This window comes from Juglans regia, chromosome 13 (genome assembly GCF_001411555.2).
Source record: "Juglans regia cultivar Chandler chromosome 13, Walnut 2.0, whole genome shotgun sequence".
NCBI classification, from domain to species: Eukaryota; Viridiplantae; Streptophyta; class Magnoliopsida; order Fagales; family Juglandaceae; genus Juglans; species Juglans regia.
The window spans coordinates 29616487-29629164 of record NC_049913.1 but is presented as its reverse complement, the minus strand read 5'-3'; the positions used below and the strand labels follow the sequence as shown (position 1 = coordinate 29629164).

The 12678-nt window shown below is 37.7% G+C and overlaps 2 protein-coding genes across 2 annotated transcripts; one reads left to right on the top strand and one right to left on the bottom strand.

Annotated features, from left to right (window-relative positions):
• Positions 1-661: 661 nt before the first annotated feature.
• On the bottom strand, positions 662-3043 carry LOC108994073 (pentatricopeptide repeat-containing protein At2g01510, mitochondrial). Its single transcript, XM_035684557.1, has one exon. The coding sequence runs from the start codon at positions 2634-2636 to the stop codon at positions 783-785; it is 1854 nt and encodes a 617-aa protein (XP_035540450.1). The 5' UTR covers positions 2637-3043; the 3' UTR covers positions 662-782.
• On the top strand, positions 2809-12235 carry LOC108994020 (pectate lyase-like). The gene is made up of 5 exons (XM_018969091.2): positions 2809-2935; positions 6626-6735; positions 10866-11258; positions 11469-11711; positions 12011-12235. The coding sequence occupies exons 1-5, from the start codon at positions 2809-2811 to the stop codon at positions 12233-12235; spliced, it is 1098 nt and encodes a 365-aa protein (XP_018824636.2).
• The last annotated feature ends 443 nt before the right edge of the window (positions 12236-12678 follow it).

Genomic DNA, 12678 nt, shown 5'->3' with positions numbered 1-12678 from the left:
TATGTGCGATCTGGTTGTGTGGGTACTTTGTGCTTGTGAGTTCATCTTTGGCTGACTGCGGTCGTGATTCGTGAACGGATGCTTTCTCTAGAATTACTGCTTTCTGGTTTAGATTACAAGTGCTAGAAGCAGCCAGTTGAGCAGCTTTTGCCTCTCCATTTAGAGGGCTGGTGGTTGAGCAGCGGTCGATGCCGACGTAACTCCCAGAAGAATCCCCCTCGTGGCTCACTAAACACTTCAATCTTGATTTCCTACACCCTGACATGTTCTGTGCTTAATTTTGTTACTTATGAAGAGAGACTAATGGCATCAAATATAACCTGGTTGTAGATAGCTTTGGTTTCGTGCATGCCAGATGGGTCTATGTTCAGTATTTGCAGGTTCGAGTAAAAGAGCATCCCAACATATATTTTTCATCGCAGATGTTGAGTCGGTCATGGATGGTTTTCAATGCGCCAAAGATGCCTCCATTTACTGGGAGAAAATGGTTGGATTGTTTGTCTGGCTTACCTCAAAGCTGCTCACTTTCGAAAATAAGGGAGTTAAGCCACATCTAGTATACATAATGAGCTGACATGCGATCTCCAACCACTTATGCAAGAGAGATTCTATTTACAGTCTTGAGTGGAGGACTACGTGTGTGGTCCCATTGATGAATGAGGGTAAAAGAGAAAAAAAATATTATTTTAAAAAAGATATTATTGTAATTTTAATTTTTTTTTAAACATAAATGTATGGACTTGCATGATTGGGGACTATATGTAGACTAACTCCTTATGCAATCACCAAAAGTCTTTGCATGAACAAACCCCATTTCTAAAATGATGAAAACGAATCTTATCTCTCAGAATAATCTCCCTCATTGTGACTTTGGAGACGAACTTGGAAAAAGTATGGCAGTCATCGCAAGTTCTCAAATTCTTCATCACCCTGATGGGATATCCAGGCCGAATATTGATGAGACCAAATGCCACAGCAAGTTTTTCACTATGAGTCCTGACTGTGACTTCCTTTTCCTCTGTTTCTACATCATGGAACACAGAACCAGTTTTGGGAATGTAGCCCATACTCTTTATCTGTTCAAATAAATCCCCTAACTTCTCGTATATTAAGGCTGACTGTCCATGCGATCTATCTCCCCCGTAGAAAACATGAAAATCGCTATTGAACTCAACTGCACTATAACCAGCTACCTTTTTAATGCCTTTCTTTCGCATTCTCTGTCTCACCTTGTCGACAAAATCCCACCTCCCAGCAGCTGCATACATGTTAGACATTATAACGTGATATGAAGCACTGTCAGCAGCTACTTGAAAGAGCAAATCTGCTACATGCTGCCCTAATTTGACATCATGATGGATTGCACAGGCACCCAATAAAGCCCCCCAGACTCCTGCATCTGGCTCTATGGGCATACTTTTAATGAAGTTATACGCCTCCTCAAGATGCCCTGACCGACCAAGAAGGTCAACCATACAAGCATAGTGCTCTTTTCTTGGTTGAAAATTCTTCACACTTGATCGAGCCATACGGCCGAAATATGCCCAGCCTTCATTTACTAGCCCAGCATGGCTACAAGCAGATAGAACCCCTAAATACGTAACATGGTTTGGTTGGAATCCCTCATTTTGCATCCTAGAGAACAAAGCCAGTGCCTTTTCACTCTCCCCATTGATGGCATAACCCAAAATCATAGTACTCCATGAAATGACATTCTTTTGAGGCATGTTTATAAACAAGGCCCTTGCCATGTCAATGCTACCACATTTCACATACATGTCAAGCCGTGCATTTTCAACAATGATATTGCAATCAATCCCTTCATTTCTGGCCACTCCATAAATTTCCTCCCCAATCTCCAAACAACCTAATTGACCGCAAGCTGAAAGAGCACTCACAATTGTAACTGCATCGGGCTTAATTCCAGCAATACCCATTCGGCGAAACAACCCAAGAGCTTCACTAGCATGTCCATTTTGCACATTGGCTGCAATTAAAGCATTCCACGCCACTAGATCCCTCTCTACCATACTCTGAAACAAAAAATCTGCACTACCCAGCTCCCCAAATTTCATATACATTATCATCAACTCAGTCCTTACCATAGAAACAAACTCCAATCCATATTTCATCACATGGACATGGACTGCCCCACCAGTCCACAGTTCAGGCAGTTTGGCACATGCCTTGACCACGAATGGATACGTAAAGGGATCAGGACGAACACCAAGATGGTGCATTTGTCTATAAATCGAAGATGCTTCCATGGGAAGTTCATTTTTCACGTATCCTTTAATGAGGGTGTTCCATAAGAATATTCTCGGCTTGTGCATTTCATCGAACAGCTGACGAGCATAGGACATATCACCCAAGAGCGTAAGATTGATGAGAAGATGGGTAATAAGGCTGTTCTTGATTGATAGGCCTGTAGTAAGGAGAAGTGCATGGAGTTGTTTGAGCTGGTTTTGGCTTGAAAAACATGACTTCAAGATGGTACTAAAGGCTTGCTTGGTCAGGGTTATTGGTTGGTTGGAGGGTTTTGGGGTACAAGGCATATGTGAGAAATGGACGGCTGAAGGGAACACTTCAAGTGCGAGAGTGATGTAGAGTTTGGTGGGATGAGTTTTTAATAGCATGGAGGAGTATTTGCCTATTTTCCTAAACTTTGAGAGAGAAATTGGGACTTTGAGATGGATTTTAGGGCTTGTCGTCAAGAGCCATGGCACATGATTGCGAGCTTGGAATCATACAGTTCGTTCCAAAAAAGGGAAAGAAAAAGATGACCACCTTTCAGCACCTTCTCTCAGCATGGCTTTTTCTTCTTGTACGAATGCGCCTTCCCTCAACGTCTTGTTTGGGGAGCGATCATGGTGGATATTCACTTCCAAGAAAGGTAGAAGCATCGTTTTGCTTAATTTCATCAATACTGTCGACGGTAAGATAGCTTTTCGGTTTTTTTTTTCCTTCTTCCTTTTTTTAGCAAAAAAGGGGAGGGAGGGAGACGAACATAGCAACTATTCTTGGACGTGATCATAGGAGCCCATTTCTGTTGTGAAATATCTGATTTGAGCTGTAACTACTGCTCCAAGGTCGAGTTTGTCACCACAACACCCTCAGAATATCCAACTTGTCCAAAGCCCATCCCAGGGTCCAAAAGTTTGGCTTTACTACTATAAGTGATTTCAACTTATGTCCCGACTCGAACTCCTGATCTCGAAGTTATGAAATATCAGCTCGTATCAACCTAGCTATCAACCTAGTGGTAGCTAAGCTTTTCGGTTGCTTGGTGTTGATGGATTTATTTAATTTCTTATTTTACTTTTGAGTCATTTCGCACTCTTATTGTACATAACAATTATTCATTTAATTATAGAAATTTATTTTTACATATTTTCTACATGACATCATAGCCCTAGGTTCCCTGTAGACTCTTTGCATAATTTTTCTAGCGAGCTTGTCACCGCTTGGTGCTTTTCAACCTTCATCGCAACTAGTACTGAAATCAAATTTCTCAATCAAGTTCGCAAAGTACAGATTGTTTGATCTGTGAAAGAACCAATCCCATCTGTCTTCATACGCGCCACGGTCAGCTGCATGCATTCCCTTTTTTATATTTTTAGCAACATCCTTTGATAGAAAATCTATTGCTATGTTCAAAAACACAAAAATCAACCTCAGTAGAAGTCGCATGCGCCACCTAGAGGTTTTGCCCACTATCCACATGATGACAGATTTCTCCATGCGTAGAGACATCAACTCATGACACGTGTTACCCTCTCATCATGCCATGTCAACAGTTCCATGCCAGTCGCTAACTTGGACATTTGACCATGTGTTTTCTACAAGGTCTCATTTATTTTCGCAGATGAGATGAGTTAAGATTAAAGTTAAAAGTTGAATAAAATATTGTTAGAATATATTTTTTTAATATTATTTTTATTTTGAGATTTGAAAATTTTGAATTGTCTATTTTATTTTATGTGGAAATTTAAGAAATTTGTAATGATTAGATGATATGAGATGAGTTGAGAGGAGTTATGAAAACAAACGAGACTTAATGTTTTGCACTGGTTTCATATTTTTCGATAGTTTTTTCATTGGACTTCTCCCAATGGCTCAAGGTTATTCTAATTAGACAATATTGTTCATCTAATTGATCCTATTTTGAATGGGTCCAATTACAATATGTCGGTCCAACATATGAAAGCTTTTCTACAAGGACGTTAATTGTGGGGTTGTGTCTGGAAAAATCTCTCCACCTAAGCCTAAAGATGATGAGACAGAAGATGACTTTGCTTCAAGTCTTAAGGATTGGGATAGTATGCACAGTAAGATAATTCCTTCTATTCATCGTCTGCTTCCAAAGATTGGGAATGCAAAAGTTACTTGGGATCTTCTAGCACGTTGACACAACTGCACTCATGATGCTTCATTGGAGATTCAACTTGAGACTAAACTCTATCAAATGCGTCAAGAATCAGGTCAACCTATTTTATATTTTGATCGTAAAAAATTTATGCATTTCATGATGACACTTCATGAGAATTTTAAGCCAACTGGATCTTCTTGGTAGAACGATGATTTTCTTGAGAGATGAATTCAGAAATAGAAGTCTTTAGAGTCTGCTGGTTGGATTGGTGCTACTCTTGTGCTAGGTAACTTCTATGTTCCCTCCCAAATCTAGAGACTGCTATTTCTGAATTCATCTCTCAAGAAAATCATCGTTCTACCATGAAAATGCAATCTCTGAATATGGTTATGGCAAGTGCTTCTCCAAGTGCTCCCAAGCCTTCATCTACCCACTCAACTACACACTTGCCCTCTAAGTCAGTTTTGTGCAGGTATTGCAAAAAGACTATCCACTCCATCAATGAATGACTCAAGCTACAATACCAAAAACAATGGGCTTCTACTCAACAGGTTGTTGTGGTTGCTCTATCTTGTCCATCTGCATCTGAGTCTACTCTTGAGACTTCATCTCACCCTCCTGCTCGCACTATAGTTGATGTTGAGACACTAATTCACTAGGTTTTGTCTTGATCCTCTACTGTGCTGTCGGTCACCTTAGATAAGTTTTCGTGGTTCATTGACTCTTCATGTTGTAACCATATGACTTTTGACCCTACCTTGTTTTCCTACAAAACTGTCATTTCTCCTAATCATGTCATTTATGCTGCTAATGGTTCTCACATATCTCACTCTCATTAGATCTATCTTATCCTCCTGCTTATCTGTTGATGATGCATACTTACTTCCAAAACTATCCCTAAATATTCTTTTCGTCGGTCATATTTGTAAATTAAGCTTGAGAATAGGGAGGTTTGGATACAAAAGCCGTTTTAACTTATCTCATATAATCATTACAATTTTTCAAAATTTCACATAAAATACAATAAATAATTCAACCTTTAAAAATCCCAAAACAATAATAATATTAAAAAATAATACTCTAATAATATTTTATTCAACTTTCAACTTTCAAATTTCATCTTAACTCTACTCATCTCAATTAACTATCCAAACCTTCCTAACTTTTGACAATGATGGTATTATTGTACAGGATCATCAGATGGGTCAGCCTCTTAGGACAGGTCATAAAGTTGGACATCTTTTCGAGCTTACATCTCTACAAATCCCAACTTGCACGCAGGCTTTTCTTGTTGATTCTGTTACTTCCTCTAGCTTATGAAACTCCCGTTTAGGTCATGCCTCTTTAACATGTGTTCAACTTTTAGCTTCTCAAGGTAATTTAGGGTCATTTGATTATGTCTTTTGTAATCTTGGAAAACAAACAAATTCGTCATTTAATAATAGTGATTCAACTTCTTCTGCACCTTTTGATCTAATTCATTTTGATATTTGGGGTATTGATCCCATCCTTACTGGGGGGGAGGGGGTGTTCTCATTATTTTGTTATCTTTCTAAATGATTATTCTCGTTATACTTTGATATATCTTTTGTATCAACAATCTGAACTTGCAAATCTTTATTAAACCTTTCACAAAATGATCCAAACTCAGTTTTATTGTTCCATCAAAATATTCTGTCCAAACAATACCATGGAGTATAATGACAAAATCTTTTCTTAACTATTTATCTCAACATGGGACCATTTCCTAACGCTCTTGTCCCTATACTTCTCTATAGAATGGACATACCGAAAGAAAACACAGACACATGTTAGATATTGTATGTACTCTTCTTGCCTTTGCCTTTGTTCCTGAATGATTGTGAGGTGAAGCTGCTCTCACTGCAGTATACACTATCAATCGGGTCCTCTCGTAAACTATTCACAAAAAAAACACCTTTTGAGTTTCTCTATGGTAAAACCTCTGGTTACTCTTTACTTCGTGTTTATGAGCATGCTTGTTTTGTCAAATTGCCTCCACATGAAGGCACCAAACTTGAAGCACGTTCTCTGTTATGTTATTTTCTTCATTATGGAATTTCACAAAAGTCCTCTCGTTGTTACAATCTTATCACTAGATGTGTTTGTGTTTCTTGTCATGTAGCATTCTTGGAACATAGAATGTTTACCAGTCTTTCTCGTTTCTCTTCTTCACTTCCGAAATATTCCCTTGTTTTCACTAATATTTCCATCGATTCAATCTTTGACTCATTGCAGAGTCGTCAAGCTCCTCAAATAGTCTCTCTACAGCCCCTCTTGATATGCTTGATGAGACTGATAATCCTCTAACTGCATCAGATGTTCCAGATGTTCCAGAGTCCTCCCAGGTATTTGAACCATGTTACTTTAGTCAAGTAAGAGCACTTCCTACACATCTCCAAGATTATCACTATTTTTATGCTATTGTTACTATTCATGAACATTGCCCTTATCATGAAGCTAGTTCTGATCTTCTTTGGTAGAAAGCCATGTCAGATGAATTAGATACACTCACCAAAACTCGTACTTGGGACCTAGTGGATTTGCCTCCTAGAAAACATGCAATTGGATGCAAGTGGGTATACAAAATTAAGATTCGTGCAGATGGGTCAGTGGAGTGATACAAGGCTCACCTTGTTGCTAAGGGTTTTGTCCAATAATACGGTATTGACTATGAGAAAACTTTTGCACCTGTTGCACGACTTACTTCTGTTAGATATTTGCTTGCGGTTGCTGCAACTTGTTGATGGCAATTATTTCATACGAATGTCAAGAATGTATTTTTGAATGGTGATCTTGTTAAAGAAGTGTATATGCAACCTCCACTTGGTTATGATCATCCTCCTCACAAAGTCTACTGCCTTCTGGTGCTCTTTATGGTCTCAAGAAAGCTCCTCATGCGTGGTTTTCCAAATTCAGTTTTGGGGTTGCTTAGTAAGGTTTTGTTCCCAGCTCATATGACTCTGTACTGTTTCTATTGGCCACTGATGTGTGTATTATTATCATCATTCTATATATATGTTGACGACATGATTATTATTGGGAATGACATTTCTAAGATACAAAGTCTTCAAACCTTTATGAGTCAAAATTTCAAAATGAAGGACTTGGGTAGACTCGAAGTCTATTTTTACTTTTTTTTTTTTCTCTAAACATAGGCATCTATTTGCTCGCTGAGAGAAAATTCCATGATTGAATGGAAGCAAAACCTCAATGAATGAACATCTCTTTTTTTTTTTTTTTTTTTCCTTCGTTGTCTCATTCTCAATGAATTCAAGAGTAATTTATTGGACTTATGGGTTGCGCCAATACGTTTTGTAGATTTATTTTCATTTGATATACTTTATCAAAATTGACGGTGAGTGGGGCCGGCAAGCATTCTCGTGAACAACTTCATGAGTTGGGTTAGTAGATAGTCTCGATTTATTTAATAAACGAGATGTTTGTAAATTTGGTTCAAATATTAAATGAATAGAATTTATATAAACTCGAATACTTAAGCTCATAGTATAGGCCGTTTGATTTGGTTCGTTCGAGCTCGTCATATGTGTTATATATATATATATTTACCATATGTTAGATGCATTAATATATTTAATTATATACTATTTATAATCACTTACCTTATTTAATATATTTATTTATATTTCAAAGAATGTATAGGATATTTTGTATAATTTGTATTATAGAAGATGTAGCAACGATAATAGTAGTCACTAGAATTTTGGTTGCTAAAATTAATGTTTGGTGGGAATTAAAAGATCTCTCTCTATTGTGCAACGATCAGCTTTTTTACAACAATGAAAAGCATTGTTGCTAAAAATTGGAGAGGACTTAAATTGAGATACAAAAATCATTTCATTGCTAAAAGGAAGATTTAGTAAAAATTAACAAATAACTTTTTACTAAAACTATCAAATAATCTAAATTAGCTACAGAAACCATGTTTTGTTGCCAAGAAAGCAGCTAGTAATCGCAAAAGATTTAGCTGCAAAAACTCCCATAGGAAAATGTCTCACCATCATCACGTCAAGACTTTATAACAAACCATTTAACAAAGACGAAAAGTTTGCTAAATCTGGCCATGGCATAGGTAGCCTCGCCCAGGGCACCTCATGCATGTAGGTCATGCATGACATCGTTAATCGGCCATAGATCATCTCTGTGTTCCCCCTCACCAAAGTCATATTAGGTATCCTGATGATTTTTTACATACATTTTGCTCGCGAGTTTAAGTACTACTATATGTTGCCAGTGATTTCTAGAAAGTCAGCTACGACTTGAATTAGCGGGAAAACATCATTTTCAGCAAAACTATGGACTAATTGCGGCAAAATACTCATGGGAAAAAGGCTAATTTGTTGTAGTGAATGAGTTGCCCCTCACCAACATTATTTATGAATATAACTAGTGTAGATGACACATGCTTGATTCCCCTATTCGATCATTTGATATATTATCAAATTCGTTTTAAATATAGTACTTATTTAGTCCTCTAGTTAGATAAAAATATGAAAATCTTTCAATTTTTGGGTTGGACACACTCTCACCATTTTAGCCTGCATTTCCTTTAAGAAAGAAAAATAAAGTGGGTAGGTTTCTAGCATGATATCATAACTTGTCTATAAAAAAAATAAATATAAATTGAAAGAAATAATATACATAAATTAATGATTTAAAACTAAGAGTATTGGAAAACAGCACGACATTGGCATACAGCAAACCTAACAAAATCTTTGTAAAAATGGATGGGATAATGAAAATGAGTATGACACTAACAACCTTTAGTAGGCCGATGGAAAAGGAGGAGATAGTGTTTGAGAAGCAATCAGATATTTTCACTATAAGGTTCAGCACTTTTGCCAGCGATACGTAATCGCTGGCTATACCCACAAAATCACTGGCATACATGTACCCCAGCGATTTATAACTCGCTGGAAGATCGCCGGTATTAAAGCCCCACTTTACATCTAGTCCAACGGAACCCAAAACTCGCCGCCATATATTTTTTTCCCGGTGAATATTTATTCGCCGTTTACCAAAACTTAATCACCGCAAAATAATATAGGATTCAGTTGTTAAACGCTGGGAAATATTAATAGCAGCGATTAATTTTTGACGCTAAAAGTAAAAATATCGCTGCCAAATATATTTGCCAGCGACTCATCAAAATCACCGTAATAAATCACCGTATGTTGGTGCATTTGGTAGCGATTAATTATCGCCGGCCTTTATTAATGCCTGCAATTTTTTTATCGCCGCAATTGGAGTTGTCCTTTTTACCAACGAACTTTTAATCGCTGCGAAATACTAGTTTACGGCAAGTTTTTACTCACTGCTAATTGACTTTTCAATTCGATAAGTATATAGCGGCGATATTTACATCGTCGCTATTTAATTATAGACAGCGATTTTTAGTATCGCCGTAATTTACGTTCTGTTATTTAAATTTATTTGCGGCGAATATTTAATCGTCGGTATTGATGTTTTAATAGCGATTTGTACATCGCTGGTTTAGGATAAATAAAGTTTTAGCTTTTAGCGGCGATAAATTAGTCGCCGGTAAAGGCGTTTAATTCGCCGCAAAAACTTAATTTGGCTTTAAATTTCCTTGGCCTAATTTTCTTTCTAGGCCTGGTTTTTAGTTGTTCCTAAATGCAACATTCATAATCAATGACTGCTTCATTCATTCAAGTTGAACATCGATATAACATGCAAAATAAAATCCCATCAACAAGCATCCAAGCCCATCAACAAATCCAAACTCATATGTATTACAATGGGGTGGTGTATTGTATTCTCATATACAAACTGAGCTAAATCCAGAATAATAAATAAGCATCACAGTCATCACAAAGCCCTAAGTGTAGTCTCTGTAAAGTAATAGGGAAGCCCCCCCACAAAAATGTGGTCAGGCCCCTCAAGCCCATGTACAGATCCCGCAATTAACCCAACAACGGCCAGGTTCAGTACTGGATTGTGCTGGCTTGGACCAAGTGTTGCAGCACGGGATGGGTTATAAGCACTAGGTCTCCTCACCTTAATAGGGGCACATTGGAAAAAGTAGAAACAATGAAAGAGGTCAGTCCCATGTCATGTACTAACCCATCCAACTAATACATAGGTGGTAGCTTATGAAGACAAATTGAACTCAAGTGTCATAAAGTGATTTTAATTTCTCTGCACTAGAATTGGCAGGCAAAACCACAAGTTTTGACAGTTTCTAGTGGGTCAATATTGCCACACCAAACTATATATAATGGTTGGGGACACTCACTTGGAGTAAAAATGTCCATTTTTATTGGATGCAATAAAAATGGACATTTTTACTAGTGATACCCAACAACACTGATCCACAAGTTGTTCCGAAGCCTCAAGCTGTTGGTATATTTCAACGACCTAATTTATAGTTTCTTTATTTGCTTATTTATATATCTTATATTTTATTAATTCGATATTATTTCTTCATTTTACCCAGGATGGGCCCCTCTGGATTATCTTTGAACGCAACATGATCATTAGGCTCCATGAGGAGTTGATCATGACCAGCAACAAAACCATTGATGCTAGGGGAGCCAATGTGTGCATCGTTTATGGTGCCGGCATCACCATCCAGTTCGTGCAAAATGTGATCATCCATAACATCCATATCCATAACATTTACGCTGGTAGTGGTGGACTCATCAGGGATGCTATGAACCATGTCGGTATCAGGACACCTAGTGATGGCGATGGTATCTCCATCTTTGGCTCATCCAACATCTGGATTGACCATGTTTCCATGTCCCAATGCCAAGATGGTCTCATTGATGCCATTATGGGATCAACTGCTATAACCATCTCCAACTGCCATTTTACCAACCACAATGAGGTAACCTAGCTAGACATTAATCTTCACTTATAATTTTTTTTCCTAAAAGAAAACAGTACGTACTTGAGCTAAACAGCTTAAATTTATTACCATTAAAAATTACCAAACAAATCTGGTTTAGATTACAATTAATTAGGATGATGATTTAAATTTTTAGTGAGAGATCACAAAAAGGCATGCGCATCATTGATAATTCTAAGGGTGATTCAGGTGATGTTGTTTGGTGCAAGCAATAGCTTTTCTGGTGACGAGATAATGCAAATCACAGTTGCCTTTAATCACTTTGGAAGGGGATTGGTGCAGCGAATGCCAAGGTGCCGATGGGGGTTCGTCCATGTTATTAACAATGACTATACTCATTGGCTTATGTATGCCATTGGTGGTAGTAGCCATCCTACCATTATCAGTCAAGGTAACAGATTCATTGCTCCTCCAAACCTGGCTGCTAAAGAGGTATGTATGCCTATGAAAAAAAAAAAAAAACTTCACTAATTATGGTTCCATCTCTCTCTCTCTCTCCCCTGGTTTTTTTGCTTTTTCCCATACTATTGTTATCAAATCGTGAAGTGCTTTAGTGCTAGAATTGTGAGTGATCCTTTCTTTAATCTCATTTCAATATGATACCATTTTAAAACACACACACATATGACCCAAAGTATATCAGAGTACCAACAAATGATTAAAATCATTGTGTTTCTTTTTTCATGGTGACTTTAAGTTATTAACAAATTCTTCATCTTTGACGTTTGAAGGTGACCAAGAGAGACTATGCATCTGAGAGTGAGTGGAGCAACTGGACATGGAGGTCCGATGGAGATTTGATGATGAATGGTGCGTTTTTTGTTCAATCAGGGACTGAATTCAACAAAAAACCATTCTCAAGGTTGGATGTGATCAAATCGAGACCTGGAACCTATGTGAAACGACTCACACGCTTCTCGGGTACACTTAGCTGCAAACCAGGCTTACCCTGTTAGCCTTGGTTAGTTCTAATTTACCCAATTGCTTTCAATAAAGTTTCCATCACGAGCGGGAGCAAGTTTCTTTCTTGACACTCCACACATAAAAATATATAAATTTATATTTTAAACAGCTACATGACAACAACTGCTGGCATTTTTCCGTCAAATGTGTGTGCAAAAGGAAAACCTAAGCATAAATATTATAGCAAAACAACCCCATTTCTAATTTACCCAAACGATTTCGTTAAGAACCATGAAGAGCTAGAACAGAGTAAATTACCTTGGGAAATCGACTCCAACCCACTTTGCCTCGGAAAAGGGTTGATGATGATGAAGAATAAAGCCTTAGAGTGAAGAAAATGGGACTTTTTTCACTAGTGTCGACTCCGCATAAACTGACGAAGATGCTGATTAGTGGGTTTTCGATGGGGCGGAGTCGCGGGCTTTGCTTACGCGAG

Excerpts from the sequence above, each read along its gene's own strand:
- LOC108994073 (XM_035684557.1), bottom strand. The coding sequence starts at position 2,636 with ATGCTATTAAAAACTCATCCCACCAAACTCTACATCACTCTCGCACTT.
- LOC108994020 (XM_018969091.2), top strand. The coding sequence starts at position 2,809 with ATGGCTTTTTCTTCTTGTACGAATGCGCCTTCCCTCAACGTCTTGTTT. Across the intron at positions 11,259-11,468 it reads ATTTTACCAACCACAATGAG|GTGATGTTGTTTGGTGCAAG; the intron begins GTAACCTAGCTA and ends AGGGTGATTCAG. Across the intron at positions 11,712-12,010 it reads CAAACCTGGCTGCTAAAGAG|GTGACCAAGAGAGACTATGC; the intron begins GTATGTATGCCT and ends TGACGTTTGAAG.